At 48.0% G+C, this 22,210-nt stretch overlaps 1 protein-coding gene across 3 annotated transcripts in view; it reads left to right on the forward strand.

The window, feature by feature from the left end:
* Positions 1–10,802: 10,802 nt before the first annotated feature.
* The window catches only part of ACSBG2 (acyl-CoA synthetase bubblegum family member 2), a 42,459-nt gene continuing 31,051 nt past the window's right edge, over positions 10,803–22,210 (forward strand). For 2 of the 3 annotated variants that reach the window (XM_028713570.2, XM_028713572.2), the window contains exon 1: positions 10,803–10,945. In XM_028713570.2, the coding sequence (XP_028569403.2) occupies positions 10,818–10,945 (128 nt within the window). In that variant the 5' untranslated portion in view covers positions 10,803–10,817. Of the gene's footprint in view, positions 10,953–22,210 lie in introns of all 3 variants that reach the window. The other variant, XM_028713571.2, reaches the window with a different exon arrangement.

Genomic DNA, 22,210 nt, shown 5'->3' on the forward strand with positions numbered 1-22,210 from the left:
CCCCCTGTTTGATCTGCTTTAACTGTAAGGACTATGTTACTGTACGCTGTCCTGTCCAGTCATTCATATATATGTATATATGAATGACGTATACATATATATATGTCATTTATATATATATATATATAAGTGTAAGAAGGGCCTAATTGGGTCTTAAGGTCTCAAAAGGGGTTGTGTAGGGGTTTTGCGTGGGGGGGGGGCATTGATATTTTGTTTCTGTTTCCGTTTCATTTTCCATTGCAGTGGCAGATAGAGAGGGGGGGTAAAGTACAGCTCGACCTGTTTCTTCAACATACCTGTGGGCAGATATATTTTTTTTTGCATATGGAAACCAAGCAAATATCCTGAAGATCTCTCTCTTTTTTTCTCCCTCCGTTCCCCAAAAGGGACCGATCTGTGTTGCTCTTTCTTCTTTTCCTTCTTTGCCATCAGTGTTCAATTAACCTTTTGCCAAAATGCGTTTGCCGCCATTGCCCGTTTTGCGGAGAAGCGTTCCCCACCCACCCACACCTCCCCGCCGGTTTCTGCGAAAGCAGTTGGCCCAGGGGTGGGGATGAGATGAACTAACTCTGAGAGTTTGTCTTTCTCCTCCTCTTTCTTTCAAAACACCTGCACGGTTTCGAAAACAAACTTTGGCAGGTGCTGGACAACACTAATTGGAATATTTGTCAGTTTTCCTTGCTTGGCTAAGTTTTGGTGCAGGGGGTGTATCCGGTAGGGGGAGGACCCTGAAGTATGCAGAAACTCCTCACCCCCATACGCAAACACACACGGTGTTAGCATTTTAGAGCTTACCTTCCAAACAGGAGTCTTAAATCTTTTGCCAAATGTTACAGGACTACTGGTGGTGGTGATGCTGTTTGTGTCGCGGCAGGTGGGATGGGGGGGTGGCCAGAAGATTTCGCTTTGAGCTCTCTTAGGAGTCCTAAAATGAGTGCTCGGGGGGGCTTTGCGGCTTGTGTATTGAGTCACGCTAGTTGTGTTGGGGGGGCGGAGGCCGTGTTTTTTAAAACCTGCCAGTCTTAGTCTCTTCTGGGTTCCTTCCCCCACCCCATGCAAAAGTTACAACTCTTATGTGGCAATAAGCTGATCTGCGTTAGGTCATGTTGACCCCGAATCCTCTTTTGAGCTTTCCTTTTTTAACTTCTTGTCCGTGTGTGTCTTGTTTGTCTTTATAAAATGCCAACTTCCAGAGCTGCTCTGTTGAGATGACTCAGCTGCGTCTCGTATCTGGCCAGTTGTTCTGAGCCTCAGAATTTGGGGGATTCCAGAGAAGACTCTGCTGTGCCAACAGAGAATAGTAGGAGAGCTTTCTGTGTTTGTGGAGGTGCTTCCACTTTGGTGGGAGCGCTGCTAGTGGAGGAAGGGGGCTTGTGAGGCATGGGTCCCATAGTTCTTTCTCAAAGATCCCCAAGGGTTTCTGGTTGCCTAATGAATTGGGTTGAAAGGGGTTCCCAGTGTGGCAAAAATTTACTTCTACACCACTCTTTACCCAGAGTAAACACAGAACCAGTTCTTGCCACACCTGGCAGGATGGAAGAGACTAAACAACTTTAAACGTAACCCTTACCTAGAGACGATTTGTGGTTAATGACTGGGGGACATAATTGAGGAAGCAAATTGACCTTGAGCAGCATCTGCTGGTGGAAATGGAATTGGGGTTCAATGAATTGAGGAGGGAATGATTTGGGATGGAATTTAATTTATCTGGGGCGTGCCTCTAGCTGGCTCGCCTCTAAATTTGTGTGTATACATATGTCTGAGCGTGTGTATGTACACGTATAAGATATACACCCACACGCATTTGTGCCCCCGCTTTTGTTACAAGGACCTTGCAGCACCCTTGGAGCTCAGCAACGCTGCCTTGCTGGGCTTGGGGTTAGCAGGCAACACGGATGCCGTGCAGCCTCTGGATGAGGCCCGCTCCCAGCCGTGGCTACTGCGAGGCCTCCTCCTTTCCAAAGCAAGAACAGGCATTTCTTGTCAACCCCCCGCACAGCTCTCTCCGGCTCCCCAAACACTCCGCTTTTGCCAGTATCCATTCATTCCAGATGCTGTTGTGTCTTTGCGTTTGGAAGTTGCCTTGAGAACAAAAGGAACCCGGGGGGGGGTGGCGGAGAAGCCTCTCCCCTCCGTGCTTCCTCCTGGATGTTGCCCCCCCCCCCCCGCCAGGCAGCTGCGTTCTTGGGCGAGCGAGAAGAGGTGGGGGCTCTCTTTGGTCAGGGCAGCCTCTCCCGAAACTTAAGTATTAATCGCTCAGGGGGGGGGGTGCGGAATGAACATTTGTAAGAAGCTGGGGAGGGTGTTTTCTTCCACTATTAAAAAAATGTATTTTATAGGTTTTGTTTTTTAAAGAACGACCCCCACTTCCTCTCACCCCGTTGGTGCCCCTTGTAGCTGTTTTGGTCACCAAAGGACCTCCTTGTGATCTGATTTCCCCCCCTTCCTTTTCTCCCCCACCCGAACTTCCGAACCTCCTCCTTTTTATTTCCAAAAGCCTTTGAGGCTTTGCAGCTGGGGCTGGAGCCCAAATGCCGGTTTCGCAGACTTGAGGTTTTATGATACTGGTGTTCCATCCTCCTCCTCCTCCATTCCGTTGTAGATTCTTTCTCTTAGAATGGCTGCTGTGTTTGTGGGTCCATTGTGGTGTTCTTGTGTGTGCGCGCGTGTCTTGAGTGAGAGCGTCCATGGGTAGCTGTAACACAGATGGGGAGACTGGATGGTTTTACCTATCTCTGGCGTCTGAAAAATCGCCCCCCAAAGGGAAACGTAGTGAGGAATGGGGGGGTCTTTCCAAAGGGGTGTCTTCTTTATGATCTTTTTCTCCTCCCCCTCCTCTTTCGTTCCTTGAAACTGACAGCGCTTTCAGTCTGTTACCTGTCTTTCGGTTTTTGTATTAAAGGGCCTGTTTCGGGGAATGGTTAAAATGGATGGTGTTTTCGGTTGGGCAAACCCGATCTCTCTCTCTCTCTCTCTCTCTCCACCTAAATCTTCGTATTCTGCTTGTCCTCTTCATTTTGGCCCAATGGTGTTAAGTAGATGTGAAATGTTAGGAGTTTTAAAGCTGTGGGATGGGTGGGGAGGGGGAAGGAAGTGTTTTCAGTAGATGTGGAAATTTTAGAGACTTGAAAGCTATTTCCCCCATGTTTGTTTTGTTTTTAAGAGGAATTTGGGGGAAAGCAAAATATATGCAATGCTGCCACTTTAAAAAGAGTCTGGAATGAATTCTATACATCTCAGAGAACAAAATCCTACAGCTATAAGCATGGGCTCTTTCCGTTTTCCATTCAAATAATTATTATAGCTACATTTCAGTGTTTACAGCTGCACAGTACCTGATTCAGGCATCTAAACGGCTGCTTGTATGACCCCCTGTGGCAGTGTTACAATCTGGAGGTTCTTAAGCCATCTGTGTGCTGCTAAGATTTAACGGGTAGGTCTGGGGCGATAAAGGGCTCTCTTTTAAAAGCAGAAATGGAACACTGTAGAGTGGCAACGTAAAGACTTCTTTCACGGGTCCACAAACCACTCTGAGGTTTTTACAATCCAGTGGCGTACACAGTTTTATGAAATAAATAAATACGCTTGGCAGCACTGAGCACATGTATAATATTCTGACAAGTGTGGCATGGAAGAAAGGAGGCAGCCCCTACAGTCATGCGGAGCTTTGGAGGCGCTCAGATAATAGGAAATACTGTCTTTTTTGCTCTATAGGACGCACCGGACAATAGGAGGGGAAGAACAGGGGGGGGGGGAATTCTCCCCCTCTCTGCTCAGCGCCCCTTCAGCAAAGCGGTAGGAGAAACGGAGCCCCTTCCATTTCTCCTCCCGCTTCGCTGAAGGGGTGCTGCGCAGAAAGGGAAAACTGTGCAGCGCCTCTCCAGCGAAGCCTGGAGAGCAAGAGGGAAGCGCTCCGGGGGCTTTGGGCTTCAGGCGGCTATCCGCAAGCCTTCAGAGCGCAGTGGGAACTCCTGCTGCGCTCCGAAGGCTTGTGGATAGCTGCCTGAAGCCCCCGGAGCGCAGCGGGAGCTCTCCCTCTGCGCTTCGAAGGCTTCGCATTGCTATCGCTGAAGCCAAGGAGCCTGCATTCACTCCATAAGACGCACACACATTTCCCCTTAATTTTTGAAGGGGGGAAAGTGCGCCTTATAGAGCGAAAAATACGGTAGATGAAGTTTGGCCTTTGAGACTCTCTGCCATGTCAGATGAGATCCCGGCCTTCTGGGAGCAACCTGGCCTTATGTCAGGCCTCAGTAGCTGTGCCATTTCAGCTGGCTGCCTCCCAAGGCTAACTGATGAAATTGGTGGGCTGGTCTCGCAGCTTGGCTTCATCTACCAGAATGCTTTTTAAGCCTGGTCTCTTTTTTGCCACTTAGCAAATAGGACTGAAAATGAAAATAGGAACAAACTGACGGTGCAATTCAGCCGGAGTGCAAGTTCTGCTTGAGCTGAGGAACAGTAGAAATGGAAGGAATGTTTCATTTCTAGTGGGGAAAGCTCAGAGGGGAACACCCTTTTTAATGCAACAAGCGTTAATTTTAGCTCAGAACAAATATTTCAAAAGTGTTTGGTTCCCCCCATTTCCCCCCAGACTTCCCTTTTTCGATGTGCCAGGCAGAAGGAAAGATTTGTGCTCCAAATTTGTTTGGGTTTCCCCGCAGGCCTGGTGTCCATTCCTGGTACTCAGCAGAGATTTAGAGAGTTTCCATCTGCTGTACTCATGACTTACAGGAAGCGTTTTAGCCACAAGAACCTTGGAACCAGCTGAGAGAGACGCAGCTGTTCCGTTACCCATTTCAGCTGCTCTGTCCTCTCCCCCCAGCTGTTGGGAAGAGATGAGGGTCTGAGTTCATCGCTCAAAGTGGGACCCGTCTCCCAAAAAAAGTTCTGCCCTCTGTGGAGTTTGCCCCCCATGTTCTGTCCAAACAGCAAGCCAAAAGTGCTCTCCAGTCTGTTTCCACTTTGGTGATGTTTTTTGAAAGACCGCTGCTACTTCGACAGGGGAGGTGCGCCCACCCATGGAAAGAAATAGGATTTTCAAAGTGTTTTTAATTCTGGCCAGATCTGCGCTCCCCGAGCGCGATCGGAGGTGCTTCTGGTCTTCGAAGCATCCTCGGAAGGTCTGTCCGTCGTGTTAAAAGTTGTGTGTCCACTGCCATTTCGTGCTAGAACAGAACTGAGTATGAAAGGTGCTGTCGGTTCCGGAATTAATCTTCCTGAGAATCTCAGGACTTTCCTTTTTCCCCCCAAAAAGAGTTAAAATCGGCAAGATTCCAGTTCGTATTCTTACCAGTAGGTGGTGAGGGCTAGCTAAGGTTTCCTGTGGTTACGGGAGGGGCTTTTTATATCTCTTTGCCACTCCCCCTGATTAGCAATACCCGAAGAATATGCAAATTAATTAAGAAAAATTGCATATTATGTATACAGGTTGCAGTATTCCCCCCTCCCTTTTTATTGTAAAGTACGCATATCCCTCACCATGCTCCTTGAATAGTCATAACACATATCTAATTTTAATTGGCTGGGGGTGGGGGTGTCATGAGTGTGTAAAGGCCTTGAGAACAAACAAACAAAAAGAGGTGGGAGTTTTGCACTCTTGAAGGAAGCGACGGAGTACTTGATCCTCTCGCTGGTGTGTAATTTTTTTAAGGCTGTCTTCTGCTGGAAGCAAAGGTATTAAATACCTGGTCTATGTACAGAGGATATTAAAAGTACTTTGGGGCTGGGGCAGGCGGGGAAAGGGAAGTTCTTTGCTCTGGTGTAATAAATGAACCCTAGCCCATTATTCCGAAATGAAACCTGGAAAGGCGGGAGGGGTGGGGGAGGGGAATGTTTGTAATAAGTTAAGGGATTGGGGTTTTTTTGTCCTGACTTTTACGCCTTTTTTTTTGTTTTGTTAAATTTGTGAAATTTATGGAGGAGTTTTATAGGAAAAAGAAAACATGAAATAAAGGTGAGAGAGTCACAAGCGGCGGCATTTTTTGTGATGTTTCTCTTTTGCCCCCATTTCCACCACCACCACCTAGAGCAGCGGTCAGCAAACTTTTTCAGCAGGGCCCCTCAGACCTTGTGGGGGGCTGGACTATATTTTGAAGGGGGGGGGGGAATGAACAAATTCCTATGCCCCACAAATAACCCAGAGATGCAAGCACACATTCTACTCATGTAAAAACATGCTGATTCCCGGACCGTCCGTGGGCCAGATTTAGAAGGCGATTGGGCCGGATCTGGCCCCCGGGCCTTAGCTTGCCTACCCGTGACCTAGAGCTTCAGCTGGAGCCTGTTTCCTTTGGACTCTACTTCCCCCATAAGTTCCCACCCATCTCTTCCTGTGGGTTCCAAATTTCTTGGAGTACATTTTTCTTAGAAATGTGAAGGTGGCCACCTCTGAAAAATCTGCCACCATCCTTTCTCTCTCCCACTCTCTACACAAGCACACACGCTTGTGTCCCGGAACATTGCTAGTAGGTCTGTCGCATTGTGGAGGATGCAAAACCCAAAAAGGGGTGGGGGGAGCTGTGCTTCTCGCCTCTGCTAACAACATCCCATAACTTGGAACGGAAGGCAGCCATCTTGGTTGTGTGAGTAATGGGACCTAAGGAGAGCCCAGGCAGAACGTACAGTAGCTGGCGCTCAAGAAGAGTTTGGATTTGATATCCTGCCTTTCACTCCCTTTAAAGGAGTCTCAAAGCGGCTAACATTCTCCTTTCCCTTCCTCCCCCACAACAAACACTCTGTGAGGTGTGTGGGGCTGAGAGACTTCAGAGAAGTGTGACTGGCCCAAGGTCACCCAGCAGCTGCATGTGGAGCAGCGGGGAAGCGAACCCGGTTCACCAGATTACGAGACTACCGCTCTTAACCACTACACCACACTGGCTCTCTCAAGCAATGGTTTCTCGCCCACATAAAGGTAAAGGTACCCCTGCCCGTACGGGCCAGTCGTGTCCGACTCGAGGGTTGTGCGCCCATCTCACTTAAGAGACCGGGGGCCAGCGCTGTCCGGAGACACTTCCAGGTCACGTGGCCAGCGTGACGAAGCTGCTCTGGTGAGCCAGCGCAGCACACGGAAACGCCGTTTACCTTCCCGCTATAACACACACAGAGAGAGAGAGAGAGAGATTGTGCCTTTTAAGTTATGAGCATGACAAACTCCATGAACAATCGGAGATAGTTGAAAGATACAGATAATTGTGGCTCAACTCATCTTCCCTGTAACAATTGTGCCCTGGTTTTGAACTGCATCTCAGTGTTTGACTCTGCCATTAAAATTCATCTGAGTTCCCGCCCATGAGGTAAGGTGAGGCAACCGCCTCGGGCGGCATGATTCAATGGGGCAGCAGATTTTATTTATTTTTATTAAACTTGCATACCGCCCTATACCCGTAGATTTCAGGGCAGTTCACACACACACAAAAATCACAGAAAAATCAAGTTGCAGAACAGTTTGTGGGAATATTCTCCCCAAATTTCCCAACTGTTGTTTTTTTTTTAATCGTGAGATACAATTGCCTTGAAGTTTCAAAATGAAGGTGGAAAATAAAATAAACCTCCAGCAAGTCTTAATGGTTTATAAACTGGTAACGTTCTGGCTGGATTTATCCTTTCCTTTAAGGTAAGGCTGTCCAAAGATATATTACTTATAAATGCTAAAATCCCAAAGCCTATCTCCCCACACCCACCTGGTTGGGGCTTGGAGTGCAGCCCCCCAAACAAACATCAATGTCATGCATTTAATACACATTTTTATTTTTTTGTAATTTATTTTTTCAAACGTTTTCACTATAATCTTCACATTGTTTCATGAGTTGACACCCCACCCCAACTTCCAAAGTGTTTCTGCTCAAACCTTTTCTCGTTTAATACACATTTAAAGCACACTGGGCTCCACCCCCCCAAAGAATCTTGGTTATTTTAGTTTGCGGAAGATGCTGGGAATTGTAGTTCCGTGAGGGGTAAACAGTTCTCGAGACGGGGACGAAAACCATGTGCTTTGAAACTGTTAGATGTGCAATGTGGATGCAATTGCCCACAGCTGTGAGACCTGGGCCATAATAATAATAATAATAATAATAATAATAATTTTTATTTATACCCCGCCCTCCCCAGCCAAGGCCGTGCTCAGGGCGGCTGACAAGCAATAATAAAAACAAGTTGAATGATTACAACTTAAAAACAAAATTAAAATACAACATTAAAATATTGAAATATTAAAATGTAGCCTCATCGCAGGAGGAGAAAGGAAAAGGAAAAAAGAAAGAGTGGGAGGGAATCAAATTGGCTCCAAGCCAAAGGCCAGGCGGAACAACTCTGTCTTACAGGCCCTGCGGAGAGAAATCAGATCCTGCAGGGCCCTGGTCTCATGAGGCAGAGCGTTCCACCAGGCCGGGGCCAGTGTTGAAAAGGCCCTGGGCTCTGGTTGAGGCTAATCTAACTTCCTTAGGGCCCGGGACCACTAGGGTGTTGCTATTTATGGACCTGAAAGTCCTCCGTGGGGCACACCAGGAGAGGCGGTCCCGTAGGTGCGAGGGTCCTAGGCCGTGAAGGGCTTTAAAGGTCAAAAGCAGCACCTTAAACCTGACCCTGTACTCCACCGGGAGCCAGTGCAGCTGGAAAAGCACTGGGTGAATATGCTCCCATGGCAGGGACCCCGTCAGGAGCCTCGCTGCAGCATTCTGCACCCGCTGGAGTTTCTGGGTCAGCTTCAAGGGCAGCCCCGCGTAGAGCGAATTACAGAAGTCAAGCCTGGAGGTGACCGTCGCATGGATCACAGAAGAGTTTGGACAGGAAGACCAAAACAATCAGCCAGGCAACCTTCAATGGAGATTTCTTCATCTTCTACAATCTGCTGGCAACTCCCAGAAGCCTGCCTGGCTAAGGCAATGAGCCACAAGGGGCTTTGTGGGTGTTTTGCTCTAACTAATCCACAAAGTAGCCTGTTAATAATGATAGCCAAAGTCTGTACTCTGCTCTTTAAAACAGCAACATTGTTAAATATTTTTAAATAACAATTGCAAAATGGTTTTTTGTTTTTTTTAATAATAAACCATTTAGTAAGGGCTTTGTTTTTAAAAGGACGCGGGTGGCGCTGTGGGTTAAACCACAGAGCCTAGGACTTGCCAATCAGAAGGTTGGCGGTTCAAATCCCCGCGACGGGGTGAGCTCCCATTGTTCGGCCCCTGCTCCTGCCAACCTAGCAGTTCAAAAGCACGTCAAAGTGCAAGTAGATAAATAGGTACCACTCCAGCGGGAAGGTAAACGACATTTCCATGCGCTGCTCTGGTTCGCCAGAAGCGGCTTAGTCATGCTGGCCACATGACCCGGAAGCTGTACGCCGGCTCCCTTGGCCAATAAAGCGAGATGAGCGCCGCAACCCCAGAGTCGGTCATGACTGGACCTAATGGTCAGGGGTCCCTTTACCTTTTACCTTTTTTAAAAAAGCAGCAGGTGATTAAATACAGTGCAATAAATGTTTCCGAGAGAAAACTCCCCTCATATAATTATATTGCCCTTCACAACAGGATACAACAGGGACTCTTACCTTGCCCATAACAACATTATTTTTCTTGGGGGAGCGGGTTTCCTATTAAGATCATTTCGCTGGAAGATGACAGGTATTTCTGGGGAAAATAATAATCATAACCGGTGCCGCCTCCCACCTTGAAGAATCGTTTGAATACGGATATCATATAGTAAATGAGACCATGGGCGTAGGCAGGAATTTCGTTGGTGGGGGGGGGGGGCAGAACCGACATGACTGCTCAGTTAAGTATTTAAATATTAAGTATTTCTATCGTGTTACTTTATCTAGTGGGGGCAGTCCCCCCCCGCCACGCCCATGGATGAGACCATTTAGCTTGGAGGGGCGGGTGGGGAGGAACTGCGCTGCACTTGGAAAAAAATCAATAAAACTTCAGCTGCTACTGCTTTCGTTTGTTTTTTAGTTAGTTCCGGGCGTTTTGTGAAAGAGTCTTGTAATAATAATAATAAATAATAATAATTTTTTATTTATACCCCCCCTCCCTAGCCAAGACCGGGCTCAGGGCGGCTAACAACCAATAATAAAAACCAGTTGATTAAAATACAATTTAAAATACAATTTAAAGAAATGTAGGAATGAAAAATCACAGGAGACGAGAGAGGCAGGTGTAACATGAGGCGTCTCTCCAGGGCGGACCCTGGGAGCCTCTTTTATTGAATATTACAAACATTGCCACAGGTGTGCTTCTCCTGTGATTTTTCATTCCTACAAAGAAAGACCTCACAAAATAAACAACTTGTAGCATACAGGGAAGCTTTTAATGTTTTATGCAGTGTGCATTTTAATATTTTGTTGGAAGCCGCCCAGAGTACCCCCGCCAGATGGGCGGGGTATTAATATAATAATAATAATAATAATAATAATAATAATAATAATAATAATAATAATAATAATAAATAATAATAGGCTTGCAGCAACCACTACCACCGCATCACGCAGCCAGGAGTTCCGCGGGCCCCTCGCCTTATACTTCAAACTGGTCCCCCTCCTCCGGTTTTCACCCCCCTTCATTCCCCCGCCCCCCTCGTCCAGGAGCCACAATCCAGAGACACGTGGCGGCGGGCTTCCCATTCATCCGCCGCCAGCCGCTCGCCCATTCATTCACTCATTCATTCAGCTAAGCGGGGAGGTCAATGACCGGGGGTTACTCGGCAAGCGATACATAAAGAGGCGCTCGCGCGTGCGCAGGAGGAGGGCGTGGCAGCCGGCTGGTGAATGAAGCGCAGCTGAGCCTCTCGCCCGCTCCCAAGATGGCGCCGCCTGCCTCGCGCGCCAGCCAATGGCAAAGGCAGCGGCAGATGTGGAGCTGAAGGCCACGCCCCCCGCTTTACAGGCCACGCCTCCAGCCTTTAAAAGGAGCCGCGCACGCCGCTTGTTCTGCGGCACAAGCTATTCTCAACACGGCAGGTAAGAGGTAGGGAGATTTAGCTCAGTTTTTCCTCCTTTTTTTGCGGGTGGGGGAGGTTTACGGAGTGCAATGCGTACTTTTTGGAGCTGGGGACAATTTTGTGTGCTTCATTTGCCTCTATGGGAGGAGGGGTTAAAAATTCAGCAAATTCAATTAATAATCATAAATGTTTGGGAGGAAACAAGACTGTAAAGAACAAATAAACTAAATATTGATGTATGTAATTTTTCTTTCGTAATTAGATTTAGTGGTAGCATGGCTGTATTTTTTTGTAACATAAAACCATTCAACAAACATTATTTGTAAAATAATCATAATCATAAATATGATTGGTTGCAATTCAGCTTTATTGTACAGTCCTTGATACTTGAGGAAGCTGCCCTGGGGTTTTATTGTAGGGGAAAGTGGGTTGTAAAACATGTCGTCGTCCCCCCCACCTCTCAACTTTTGGTTAATTATTATTTATTTATTTTTTAATATTTTATTAAGGATTTTCTTGTTTTACAAACTTTTGGTTAATTATAAACCGTTTTTAAAATATTGGCGTTTTAATATTAACCCGCCCTTGGACCATAGGTGTGAAGGTATCTGAGTTAATGATATATAGGATGATATAGCTGCTTCTGGGAGTGGTAGTAAAAAATTAAGAGCACATTGCATTTAAATGGGGTGCATGTGAGGCTTGGGTTTTAAACTGGTTTCTGGGTGGGGAGGGGGGCTGTGTACCGTGGTTTATAGCAACTTTTTTTTCAAGAGCTCCAGGATTTTTTTGGGGGGGGGTGGCTTGAAAAACCCCTCATTGAGGAAACTGGCTGCGCCTGTACCTTAAAAGGGTCCCTAACAGAGAAAGGGGTCTACGCAGTTCTAGTGTTACTTTGGGTGGGTGGGCTTTTGGGTTGGGTGGGGGTGAGTTGAAGCTTTGTGAGAAATGGGTGGGAAGGGGGGGTGGCTGGGGGCAGATGTTCAGCCCTGGTAGACACTTGTACCCTAAACGCTTAAAGAAAAGGGGGGAACAGCTGGAAATTGAACTGTAAGCAGCTGCAAGGCATTAAAATAATGCTCTGAAATGAGTTCAGGTTTGCAGGAGTTCAGCCCCCCCGCTAAACCTCCCAATTTTATCACCCCTGTGAGGTAGGCTTAGACAGAGATTAGTTATCCCCTGAGCATTTTAGGATGGCAGAACTGTGCCCCCCCCCATGTTATTGGACTCCAGTTCCCAGCAGCCAACACGATCAATCGTCAAGGAACGATGGGCTTTATTGGGAAGTGAATTAATTGACTCTCCCTCTTTCCTTCTTTTCATATGCAATCGTTGAACGCAATTCCTTTCTGGGTTTTCTTCCCCATTGTACCTCCGTTTTATTTATTTTTCCTGCTCCTATATGCATTTTTCGTCTGTCACACCGTTTTTACTGTGTTCGTATTATCATTTATTTCAAGCGGGGGTGAGAGCTGTTGTTAAGTCACATTTGAAGGGTTCACAGGTTCCCACAACCCTCATACAGCGAGGGCAGGGTGAAAACTGAAATTCTGGGCTCCCGTTCTCCCATGCCCCACCCACTGTCTCTTGCTATACAGTGGTACCTCGGGTTAAGTACTTAATTCGTTCCGGAGATCCGTTCTTGACCTGAAGCACCACTTTAGCTAACGGGGCCTCCTGCTGCTGCCACTGCGCCGCCGGAGCACGATTTCTGTTCTCATCCTGAAGCAAAGTTCTTAACCTGAAGCACTATTTCTGGGTTAGCGGAGTCTGTAACCTGAAGCGTATGTAACCCGAGGTACCACTGTATGTGTATTTTGTATGGAAGCCTACGTGTCTTTATCTCTCCCACAGAACAGGATGCTCTTATCGTAAACCTCTGATCCTCCTTTTAAAAAGACGGCTGCTGAGAGACGAGCTAGCCGTCTTAATTTGAGAAAGGAGGTCACTTTTTGCAAAGCGTTTTTTGTGCCCCTTTCCTCTGCCATGTCATCCATTTTGAGGGGTGGGTCAGATTTGGGGTCTGAGGTCTCCCTTCAGCAGAATCAGCTGGGGTGTTTTGGGGAGAGGGACAGAGACAGCCCAGAGTCGACGTGCCACACTTTGAAGCAATACTTGCTAAAGAAGGGGCCATTTGGGTGTGACATCCGGAATTTGAAAAATTACCTTTGCTTCAGCACATTTGCTGCGAGAGAGCAGGAAATGTTGTCATTTTTAACTCCGGGAGAGGTGTGTGGGTGTCTCTCTTCTGTGATGTCGCTGGCTTTAGTCTCCAAAGCAGAAGTCGTTGGTGTCGATGCAAAAATACAACTTGCTTTTTCTCTTCCTCTCTTGGGAACTGGCTCTCTTGCAGAGAAAAATGCAGATCTAGGGAAGCCTTCCTTTTTCTCAATTCATCTGCTAGTAAAAAGGTAAAGGGACCCCTGACCGTTAAGTCCAGTCGCAGACGACTCTGGGGTTGTGGCGCTCATCTCGCTTTACTGGCCAAGGGAGCCGGCGTTCGTCCGCAGACAGATTTTCCAAGTCATGTGGCCAGCAAGACTAAGCAACTTCTGGCGAAACCAGAGCAGCGCGCGGAAACACTGTTTACCTTCCCACTGGAGTGGTACCTATTTATCTACTTGCACTGCATGCTTTCAAACTGCTAGGTTGGCGGCAGCAGGGTCCAAGCAACGGGAGCTCACCCCATCACGGGGATTCAAACCGCCGACCTTCTGATCAGCAAACCCTAGGCTCTGTGGTTTAGACCACAGCGCCACCCACGTCCTGTGCTCATCTGCTAGTAGTTCCTTACTACTCGTCGGTTAGCATAAGAAGCTTGCCAGCAGCACATATAGTCCAGCATTCTGTTCTCACTACAGTGGTACCTCAGGTTAAGTACTTAATTCGTTCCGGAGGGCCGTTCTTAACCTGAAACTGTTCTTAATCTGAAGCACCACTTTAGCTAACGGGGCCTCCTGCTGCTGCCACTGCGCTGCCGGAGCACGATTTCTGTTCTCATCCTGAAGCAAAGTTCTTAACCCGAGGTATTATTTCTGGGTTAGCGGAGTCTGTAACCTGAAGCGTATGTAACCTGAGGTACCACTGTATGGCCAAGTAGATGCTTGTGGAAAGATTGTTTTGATAAGTGGTGCGTCTCCAACAAGGTGAACTCCAAATGCACAGCATATTCTTAAAAAAAAATTAATCTGAAGGTTGGTGGGTGTTGGCCAGGCTGTAACCCACCTTTTGTTCCCAGTGCCTGTATCTTAATTTGCTCAGCGCAGCTGATTTCAGTTAATAGCTTTGTTACACTAAAAGGGGACGTGGGTGGTGCTGTGGGTTTTGATGGATTGCTGTACATTCATACCTCATGTTACGTTTGCTTCAGGTTGCACGTTTTCAGGTTGCGTCCCGCGACGACCCAGAAGTACCAGAAAGGGTTACTTCTGGGTTTTCCTGCTCGTGCATGCGCAGACGCGCAAAATGACGTCATGTGCAGAAGCGGCAAATCGTGACCCACACATGAACAGACACGAGTTGCGTTTTTTTCAGGTTGCAAATGGGCCTCCAGAACGGATCCCGTTTGCAACCAGAGGTACCACTGTATTTTAAAATTTTGTTGGAAGCCGCCCAGAGTGGCTGGGGAAACCCAGCCAGATGGGCAGGTATAAATAATAAATATTATTATTATTATTACCCCGGGGTCCCTTCCAGCTCCACAGTTCTGTGATTCTATGATTCCGCTTGAAGGGCTGTAAACATCATGGAAGATGGACCAAGCTGGTTTTCTGCAGCTCCAGAGGGTAGGACCCGCCGAGCCAATTGCTTCAAGTTACAAAAGGGATTCCAGCTAAACTTTGTTGTTGTTGTTTAGTTGTTTAGTCGTGTCCGCCTCTTTGTGACCCCCTGGACCAGAGCACGCCAGGCACTCCTGTCTTCCACTGCCTCCCGCAGTTTGGTCAAACTCATGCTGGTAGCTTGGAGAACACCGTCCCACCATCTCGTCCTCTGTCCCCTTCTCCTTGTGCCCTCCATCTTTCCCAACATCAGGGTCTTCTCCAGGGAGTCTTCTCATGAGGTGGCCAAAGTCTTGGAGCCTCAGCTTCAGGATCTGTCCTTCCAGTGAGCACTCATGGCTGATTTCCTTCAGAATGGAGAGGTTTGATCTTCTTGCAGTCCATGGGACTCTCAAGAGTCCATGGGACTCTCCAGCTAAACTAGGGGAGTCGTATAATCATAGGCTTGTAGACTTGGAAAGGGGCCCTGAAGATCAGGAAGAAGGGCTGGAGCTGTTTGACAGCTTCCTCGGAAGGTGGTGAGATCTTCACTGGAAGTTTTTGGGTCGAGATTGTATTGGCACCTGCCAGGGATTGTGGAGCTGAGAACGCTGTCTTGCAGGGAGTCTGGACTTGAAGACCCTTCCAACCGTACATTTCCAAGAAAAAGCTTCACGGCAATTCCCCCCAGTTCCCGGGAGCGGTAAACAAAGCAAGACCAAAAATGTAACCAAGAAGAGGGAGAGAAATGGCCCTGGAGACCTCACTAGGGTTCTCTCCAGAATTCTGGTAACGATGTATTTGCGCGGTATTTTTCCCCAAGAGAGATGTTGGCCTTACTGTTAACATTCGATATCTCATCAGCCAGTGGAGTTTTATCACCTTGGAATAATGCCCCAGATCTGTGTACAGACCCTCTAAAACTTGTTCTGACCCATTAAAAATTGGGTACGTAGGTGACAGCGCCATGCAGTTACAGTGGTACCTTGGGTTAAATACTTAATTCGTTCTGGAGGTCCGTTCTTAACCTGAAACTGTTCTTAACCGGAAGCTAATGGGGCCTCCTGCTCCTGCCGCGCCGCCAGAGCATGATTTCTGTTCTCATCCTGAAGCAAAGTTCTTAACCCAAGGTACTATTTCTGGCTTAGCGGAGTCTGTAACCTGAAGCGTCTGTAACCCGACGTACCACTGTATTCTGAACTTACGCAGTTCAGAACAGTCTGCACTGACTGTGGCTCCCGGAGACTCGAGACAGCTCTTTGCAAAATGTCCTCCAGGCACCAGGCATATTTTGCGACTGGTGCAGGTTCCAATTGTGAACCCTGTGGAGATCTCTGGATGCCAGGTTTGCAGCTGACCTCTCCATCTGGCTGGTGAATGTTGTTGTTTAGTCATGTCCGACTCTTTGTGACCCCCTGGACCAGAGCACTTCTGTCTTCCACTGCCTCCCGCAGTTTGGTCAAACGCAAAGTACTGGAGCCTCAGCTTCAGGATCTGTCCTTCCAGTGAGCACTCAGGGCTGATTTCCTTCAGAATGGATACGCTTGATCTTCTTGCATTCCATGGGACTCTCTAGAGTCTCCTCCAGCACCAGAATTCAAAAGCATCAATTCTTCGGCGATCAGCCTTCTTTGTCCAAGAAGAGCTTATTCATTGCATTTATCTCCTGCCTTTTCCTCCAAGAAGCCACCCCCCAGTTAATCCCTACAACGACCCTGCAAGGAAGGCGAAAAGGCTGCGACTGATTCCAAGGCTACATGATGGAGTAGGGAATCAAATCCTGATCTCCCAGGTCCTAGTCCGATGCTCTAACCCAGGAGTCAGCAAACTTTTTCAGCAGGGGGCCGGTCCACTGTCCCTCAGACCTTGTGGGGGGCCGGACTATATTTTTTTGGGGGGGGAATGAACTGGTTTCTACGCCCCACAAATAACCCAGAGATGCATTTTCAATAAAAACACACTTTCTATTCGTGTAAAAACATCAGGCAGGCCCCATAAATAACGCAGAGATGCATTTTAAATAAAAGGGCACATTCTACTCATGTAAAAACATGCTGATTCCCAGACCGTCCATGGGCCGGATTTAGATTGCAATTGGGCCAGATCCGGCCCCCAGGCCTTAGTTTGCCTACCCATGCTCTAACCACTGCACCACCCTGTCCTTCTGCTATGCAGCATTTCTGTAAATCAAGTAGACAAATAAGTATGGAGAAAGCAAGATGCCCCTTATAGAAGGATGTGAAGTATTTCACTGGAAGCTTGAATTTATTTGACGTTTCAATGTGTTGTAAACCACTTTGATATTTTTCTTCTTTAAAATATAAAGCGGTATAGAAATGAGATTAAAAATAAATTTTATTGTGGGGGGAAAAGGCCCCCAAGCACCCTGTTGCGGTGACCATAACCTAAGTTTAAGGTGCCATTATCTTTCTGAGTTTCTAACGCTGATAGGTTGGCCTTGAGCAAGCTGTTCGGAACAATGGGAGGTTGCAGCGGTCTTGCGCCATGACAAAAGATCTGTTATTTTAACCTGTTTGGCAAGGGCAGCGTGGACTCTTGTGTCCCCATACACTGCATTCCCCCCCCCCCAACTGCAGGTGAAAACTCTCCAAAACACCCTAGCGACCGACCGCAGTTGCGTAAGCCATCTCTGTTGACAAATTGCGGCATTGTTTGAGTATTTGCATAAGGAAGCGGAAACGCAGAAATGGGATCAATTCCCCCACCTCCCTTCTTAAATAAGAAACCAGTACAGTGGTACTTCAGGTTAAGAACATAATTCGTTCTGGAGGTCCGTTCTTAACCTGAAACTGTTCTTAACTTGAAGCACCACTTTAGCTAATGGGGCCTCCGGCTGCTGCCACACCGCCGGAGCATGATTTCTGTTCTCATCCTGAAGCAAAGTTCTTAACCCAAGGGACTATTTCTGGGTTAGTGGAGTCTGTAACCTGAAGCGTCTGTAACCTGAGGTACCACTCAGTGGTCAAGCATCTACATTGGCAGATGCAAAAATTTACACCCTCCCCCCCCCAAGTTGGCCACCAAGACCACATAACACCGGTCTTGAAAGACCTACATTGGCTCCCAGTACGTTTCCAAGCACAATTCAAAGTGTTGGTGCTGACCTTTAAAGTCCTAAATGGCCTCGGCCCAGTATACCTGAAGGAGCGTCTCCACCCCCATCGTTCAGCCCGGACACTGAGGTCCAGCGCCGAGGGCCTTCTGGCAGTTCCCTCATTGCGAGAAGCCAAGTTACAGGGAACCAGGCAGAGGGCCTTCTCGGTAGTGGCGCCCGCCCTGTGGAACGCCCTTCCAGCAGATGTCAAAGAGAACAACAACTACGAAACTTGTAGAAGACATCTGAAGGCAGCCCTGTTTAGGGAAGCTTTTAATGTTTAATAGGTTATTGTATTTTAGTGTTCTGTTGGAAGCTGCCCAGAGTAGCTGGGGAAACCCAGCCAGATGGGCGGGGTATAAATAATAAATTATTATTATTATTACTCTGCCGCAAGGAGCATCCAGTCTGGATTCCCTCCCTTGAGAGATGCATTATATTATTGGCGTGTTTTATGGCACTGTAGGCGGGACGCGGGTGGTGCTGTGAGTTAAACCACAGAGCCTAGGACTTGCCGATCAGAAGGTCGGCAGTTCGAATCCCCGCAACGGGGTGAGCTCCCGTTGCTCGGTCCCTGCTCCTGCCAACCTAGCAGTTCGAAAGCACCTCAAAGTGCAAGTAGATAAATAGGTACCACTCCGGCGGGAAGGTAAACGGCATTTCCGTGAGCTGCTCTGGTTCGCCAGAAACGGCTTAGTCATGCTGGCCACATGATGCCAGCTCCCTCGGCCAATAAAGCGAGATGAGCGCCGCAACCCCAGAGTCGGTCACGACTGGACCTAATGGTCAGGGGTCCCTTTACCTTTACATGACACTGTAGAGTTTTTGTTCATCACTTTTGTATTCCTCTGAGGAGCTCAGGGTGGCAAGCATCACCCGTCGCCTTCCTCTGCCCATTTTGCCCTCTCGGCACTGCCCTGCGAGGTATTTAAGGCCGAGGGGGGAAAGCAGCTAATTATTTAGAAGAAAGGAAGAAAGGCAGCCAGGATAACATAGGCTTTATCTAAATCCATTACACGGTAGCATGCGTTTAATGTACGATTTCAAAGCTTTCATCTCTGATGTGTCACTGGGTTGCAACGAATTCCCTTGCCACCGCGTTAGTCACTGAAAGGGAGACAGAACATTCTGTTGGTTATTCCATCAAGTGGAGGATTATTGCTTCATTATGTTCTGTGTTTTTATGTTGTAAACTGCCCTGTGATCTCTGGATGAAAGGGTGGCATGTGAAGTTAATAGGTAAAGGGACCCCTGACCATTAGGTCCAGTCGTGACCGACTCTGGGGTTGCGGCGCTCATCTCGCTTTATTGGCCAAGGGAGCCGGCGTACAGCTTCCGGGTCATGTGGCCAGCATGACTAAGCCGCTTCTGGCGAACCAGAACAGCGCACAGAAACGCCGTTTACCTTCCCGCCAGAGCGGTACCTATTTATCTACTTGCATTGGTGTGCTTTTGAACTGCTAGGTTGGCAGGAGCAGGGACCGAGCAACGGGAGCTCACCCCGTCGCGGGGATTCGAACCGCCGACCTTCTGATCGGCAAGTCCAAGGTTCTGTGGTTTAACCCACAGCGTCCCTGTGAAGTTAATAAATAATAATAAAGATGGCTTGTAGCCAGTGCTGGTCCTACTCCGCGTAAACCCACTGAAACAGGTTGGCAGGACTCCCTTGGTGGCAACATTGATGGGTCTGTTCTGAGTCAGGCCTGGTAGAGGGCAACCCAGAACCTGCATCTGGAACCCTGGGACAGAGCTGTCTGTATCGACAACATCAGGGTCACAGGTCTCAGCTTTTAAGGGGGTTCGGGAAGCTTCCAGCATTCAGGTGCTCCATACTGGCCCACCTGCTAGCTGTAGGTGACAAGAATTACAGGTATGCAAGCAGGCTGACAAAGCAAGTTTGCAGTCCTCATTATGTGGAGAAGCAAACGCACATTTTATTTCCACAGTGGTGACGGTGCTGAGGTTTTTATGCGGGCTTCAAATGTGGGAATGCACCTGTTCCAAGTAGATATTATAGTGGTACCTCGGGTTAAGAACTTACAGTGGTACCTCGGGTTAAGTACTTAATTCGTTCCGGAGGTCCGTTCTTAACCTGAAACTGTTCTTAACCTGGAGCGCCACTTTAGCTAATGGGGCCTCCTGCTGCCGCCGCACCGCCAGAGCACAATTTCTGTTCTCATCCTGAAGCAAAGTTCTTAACCCGAGGTACTATTTCTGGGTTAGCGGAGTCTGAAACCTGAAGCGTCTGCAACCTGAGGTACCACTGTATGTGTTTTGGAAGGTGCTATTTTGCAGGTAAGGGACGTGGGTGGTGCTGTGGGTTAAAGCCTCAGCGCCTAGGGCTTGCCGATCGAAAGGTCGGCGGTTCGAATCCCCGCGGCAGGGTGCGCTCCCGTTGCTCAGTCCCAGCGCCTGCCAACCTAGCAGTTCGAAAGCACCCTCGGGTGCAAGTAGATAAATAGGGACCGCTTACTAGCGGGAAGGTAAACGGCGTTTCCGTGTGCGGCTCTGGCTCGCCAGAGCAGCGATGTCACGCTGGCCACGTGACCCGGAAGTGTCTGCGGACAGCGCTGGCCCCCGGCCTCTTGAGTGAGATGGGCGCACAACCCTAGAGTCTGTCAAGACTGGCCCGTACGGGCAGGGGTACCTTTACCTTTACTTATATTGAATGCATGCACCAAAGCCAACAACAACTGCAGTGCAAAGTGCAAAAATGAGTCAGATCTGCTGACTGTGGCTCAGGCGAGGAGTCACGGCTGCTGAGCTCACTGCTGCTAGTAGGTGAATGCGCTGTAGTAACCCCAGCTTGCCGCTGCGTCTGGAGACCCGACTTCACGTGACGGGAGCTGGGATGATGCTATGCAGCCCTCCCATTGGCTGAAACAGCTTGGATGATTTTGGCAGCTGTAGGGTGGCTGGAAGTGAGGAGGCAGCAGGTGCAGCGATGTCTGTGTTGAGCAATGTGGTTCCCCCTCCGCTCTCTTGTAGTGTCAGCTTAGGAAGGAAGGAGAGAGAAACTCTATATACTGCAGTTCATGTGGGAAAGAGCTTTGCATCTCCAGCTGGAATCTTCTCAATGGAAGATTGAGAAGCTAATAAATTGCGAATAAGCGGCCAGCTCCTTGTTTCCTCCTTTTTTATAATATTTTAAAATTACATTTTCAACAAAAGTAACAAAAATAAACAACAAAGGATACAAAAAAATCCCAATATCAAATCCATAAAATGGGATATTCCAAATCCCGTGACTTCCCTCCCTCAAATTTCCTTTTTCATCTCCATATCGTTTCTACTCCAAATTATTTTTAACCTCAAGTTTCCTGGGCCGTTTCTAAAATTACAAGTGCTCTTAAAATCCTGCCAATGTTATTAACTATACTTTTGCAAATACATAATAAACATTTCCCACTTTTTTTAAAAAAAAAATCTTATCTTGATTTCTGAGCTTTCCACAGTTAGTTTCCGCCATTTCGGCGTAGTCCATTAACTGGCCAGCTCTTATCCTCATCACGGAAACGAGACAAAAACATGGGCCAAGTTGCAGCGCGGAGTGATCCTCGCTCGGGGTGCCCTGTCCCAGGTTACTCCATTCCAGTTCCCTGAAATAGACCAGTGGCAATTTGTGGCCACAAAACTCAAGCGGTCCCTTTACTGGGCTGTTTTGGGGGATTTCCCCACACGTAGTGTTTCTGTTTCTTCTTCTAAAGTTATTTTTGTTGTACTTCCGCAAGCCTCGGGAGTTTCCCAAAGTCTGCTGATGCGAAAGGGAGCATTGCTAATCCGAACCCTTTCTTTCCAAAGCTACGGTTCACTGTGACGGCGGGGGGGGGGGCGCAAATCTCTTGCGCTGGCTTTGTGTGGGTTGCAAAATCTTAAAACGGAACCGTGTTGTGACTTGGGTCTGTGCATTTTGGGTCCTGACAGGTTTAGGTCTGCTCCCCCTCGCAAACCACCTCCTGCCCAAACTCTGGAAGTGCTCCTTAATTTTTAACCAGATAATCAGACAAGTGAGCAAATTAGACAAACAGGACTGTTGAAACTGCTGCCTTCCTGCGACTGTGTGAACTCTGATGTTCCTGCTCTGGTCAGACCTCACCTGGAGTACTGTGTCCAGTTCTGGGCACCACAGTTCAAGAAGGACACTGACAAACTGGAACGTGTCCAGAGGAGGGCAACCAAAATGGTCAAAGGCCTGGAAACGATGCCTTATGAGGAACGGCTAAGGGAGCTGGGCATGTTTAGCCTGGAGAAGAGGAGGTGAAGGGGTGATATGATAGCCATGTTCAAATATATAAAAGGATATAGAGGAGGGAGAAAGGTTGTTTTCTGCTGCTCCAGAGAAGCGGACACGGAGCAATGGATCCAAACTACAAGAAAGGAGATTCCACCTAAACATTAGGAAGAACTTCCT

This window comes from Podarcis muralis, chromosome 18, assembly GCF_964188315.1.
Source record: "Podarcis muralis chromosome 18, rPodMur119.hap1.1, whole genome shotgun sequence".
NCBI classification, from domain to species: Eukaryota; Metazoa; Chordata; class Lepidosauria; order Squamata; family Lacertidae; genus Podarcis; species Podarcis muralis.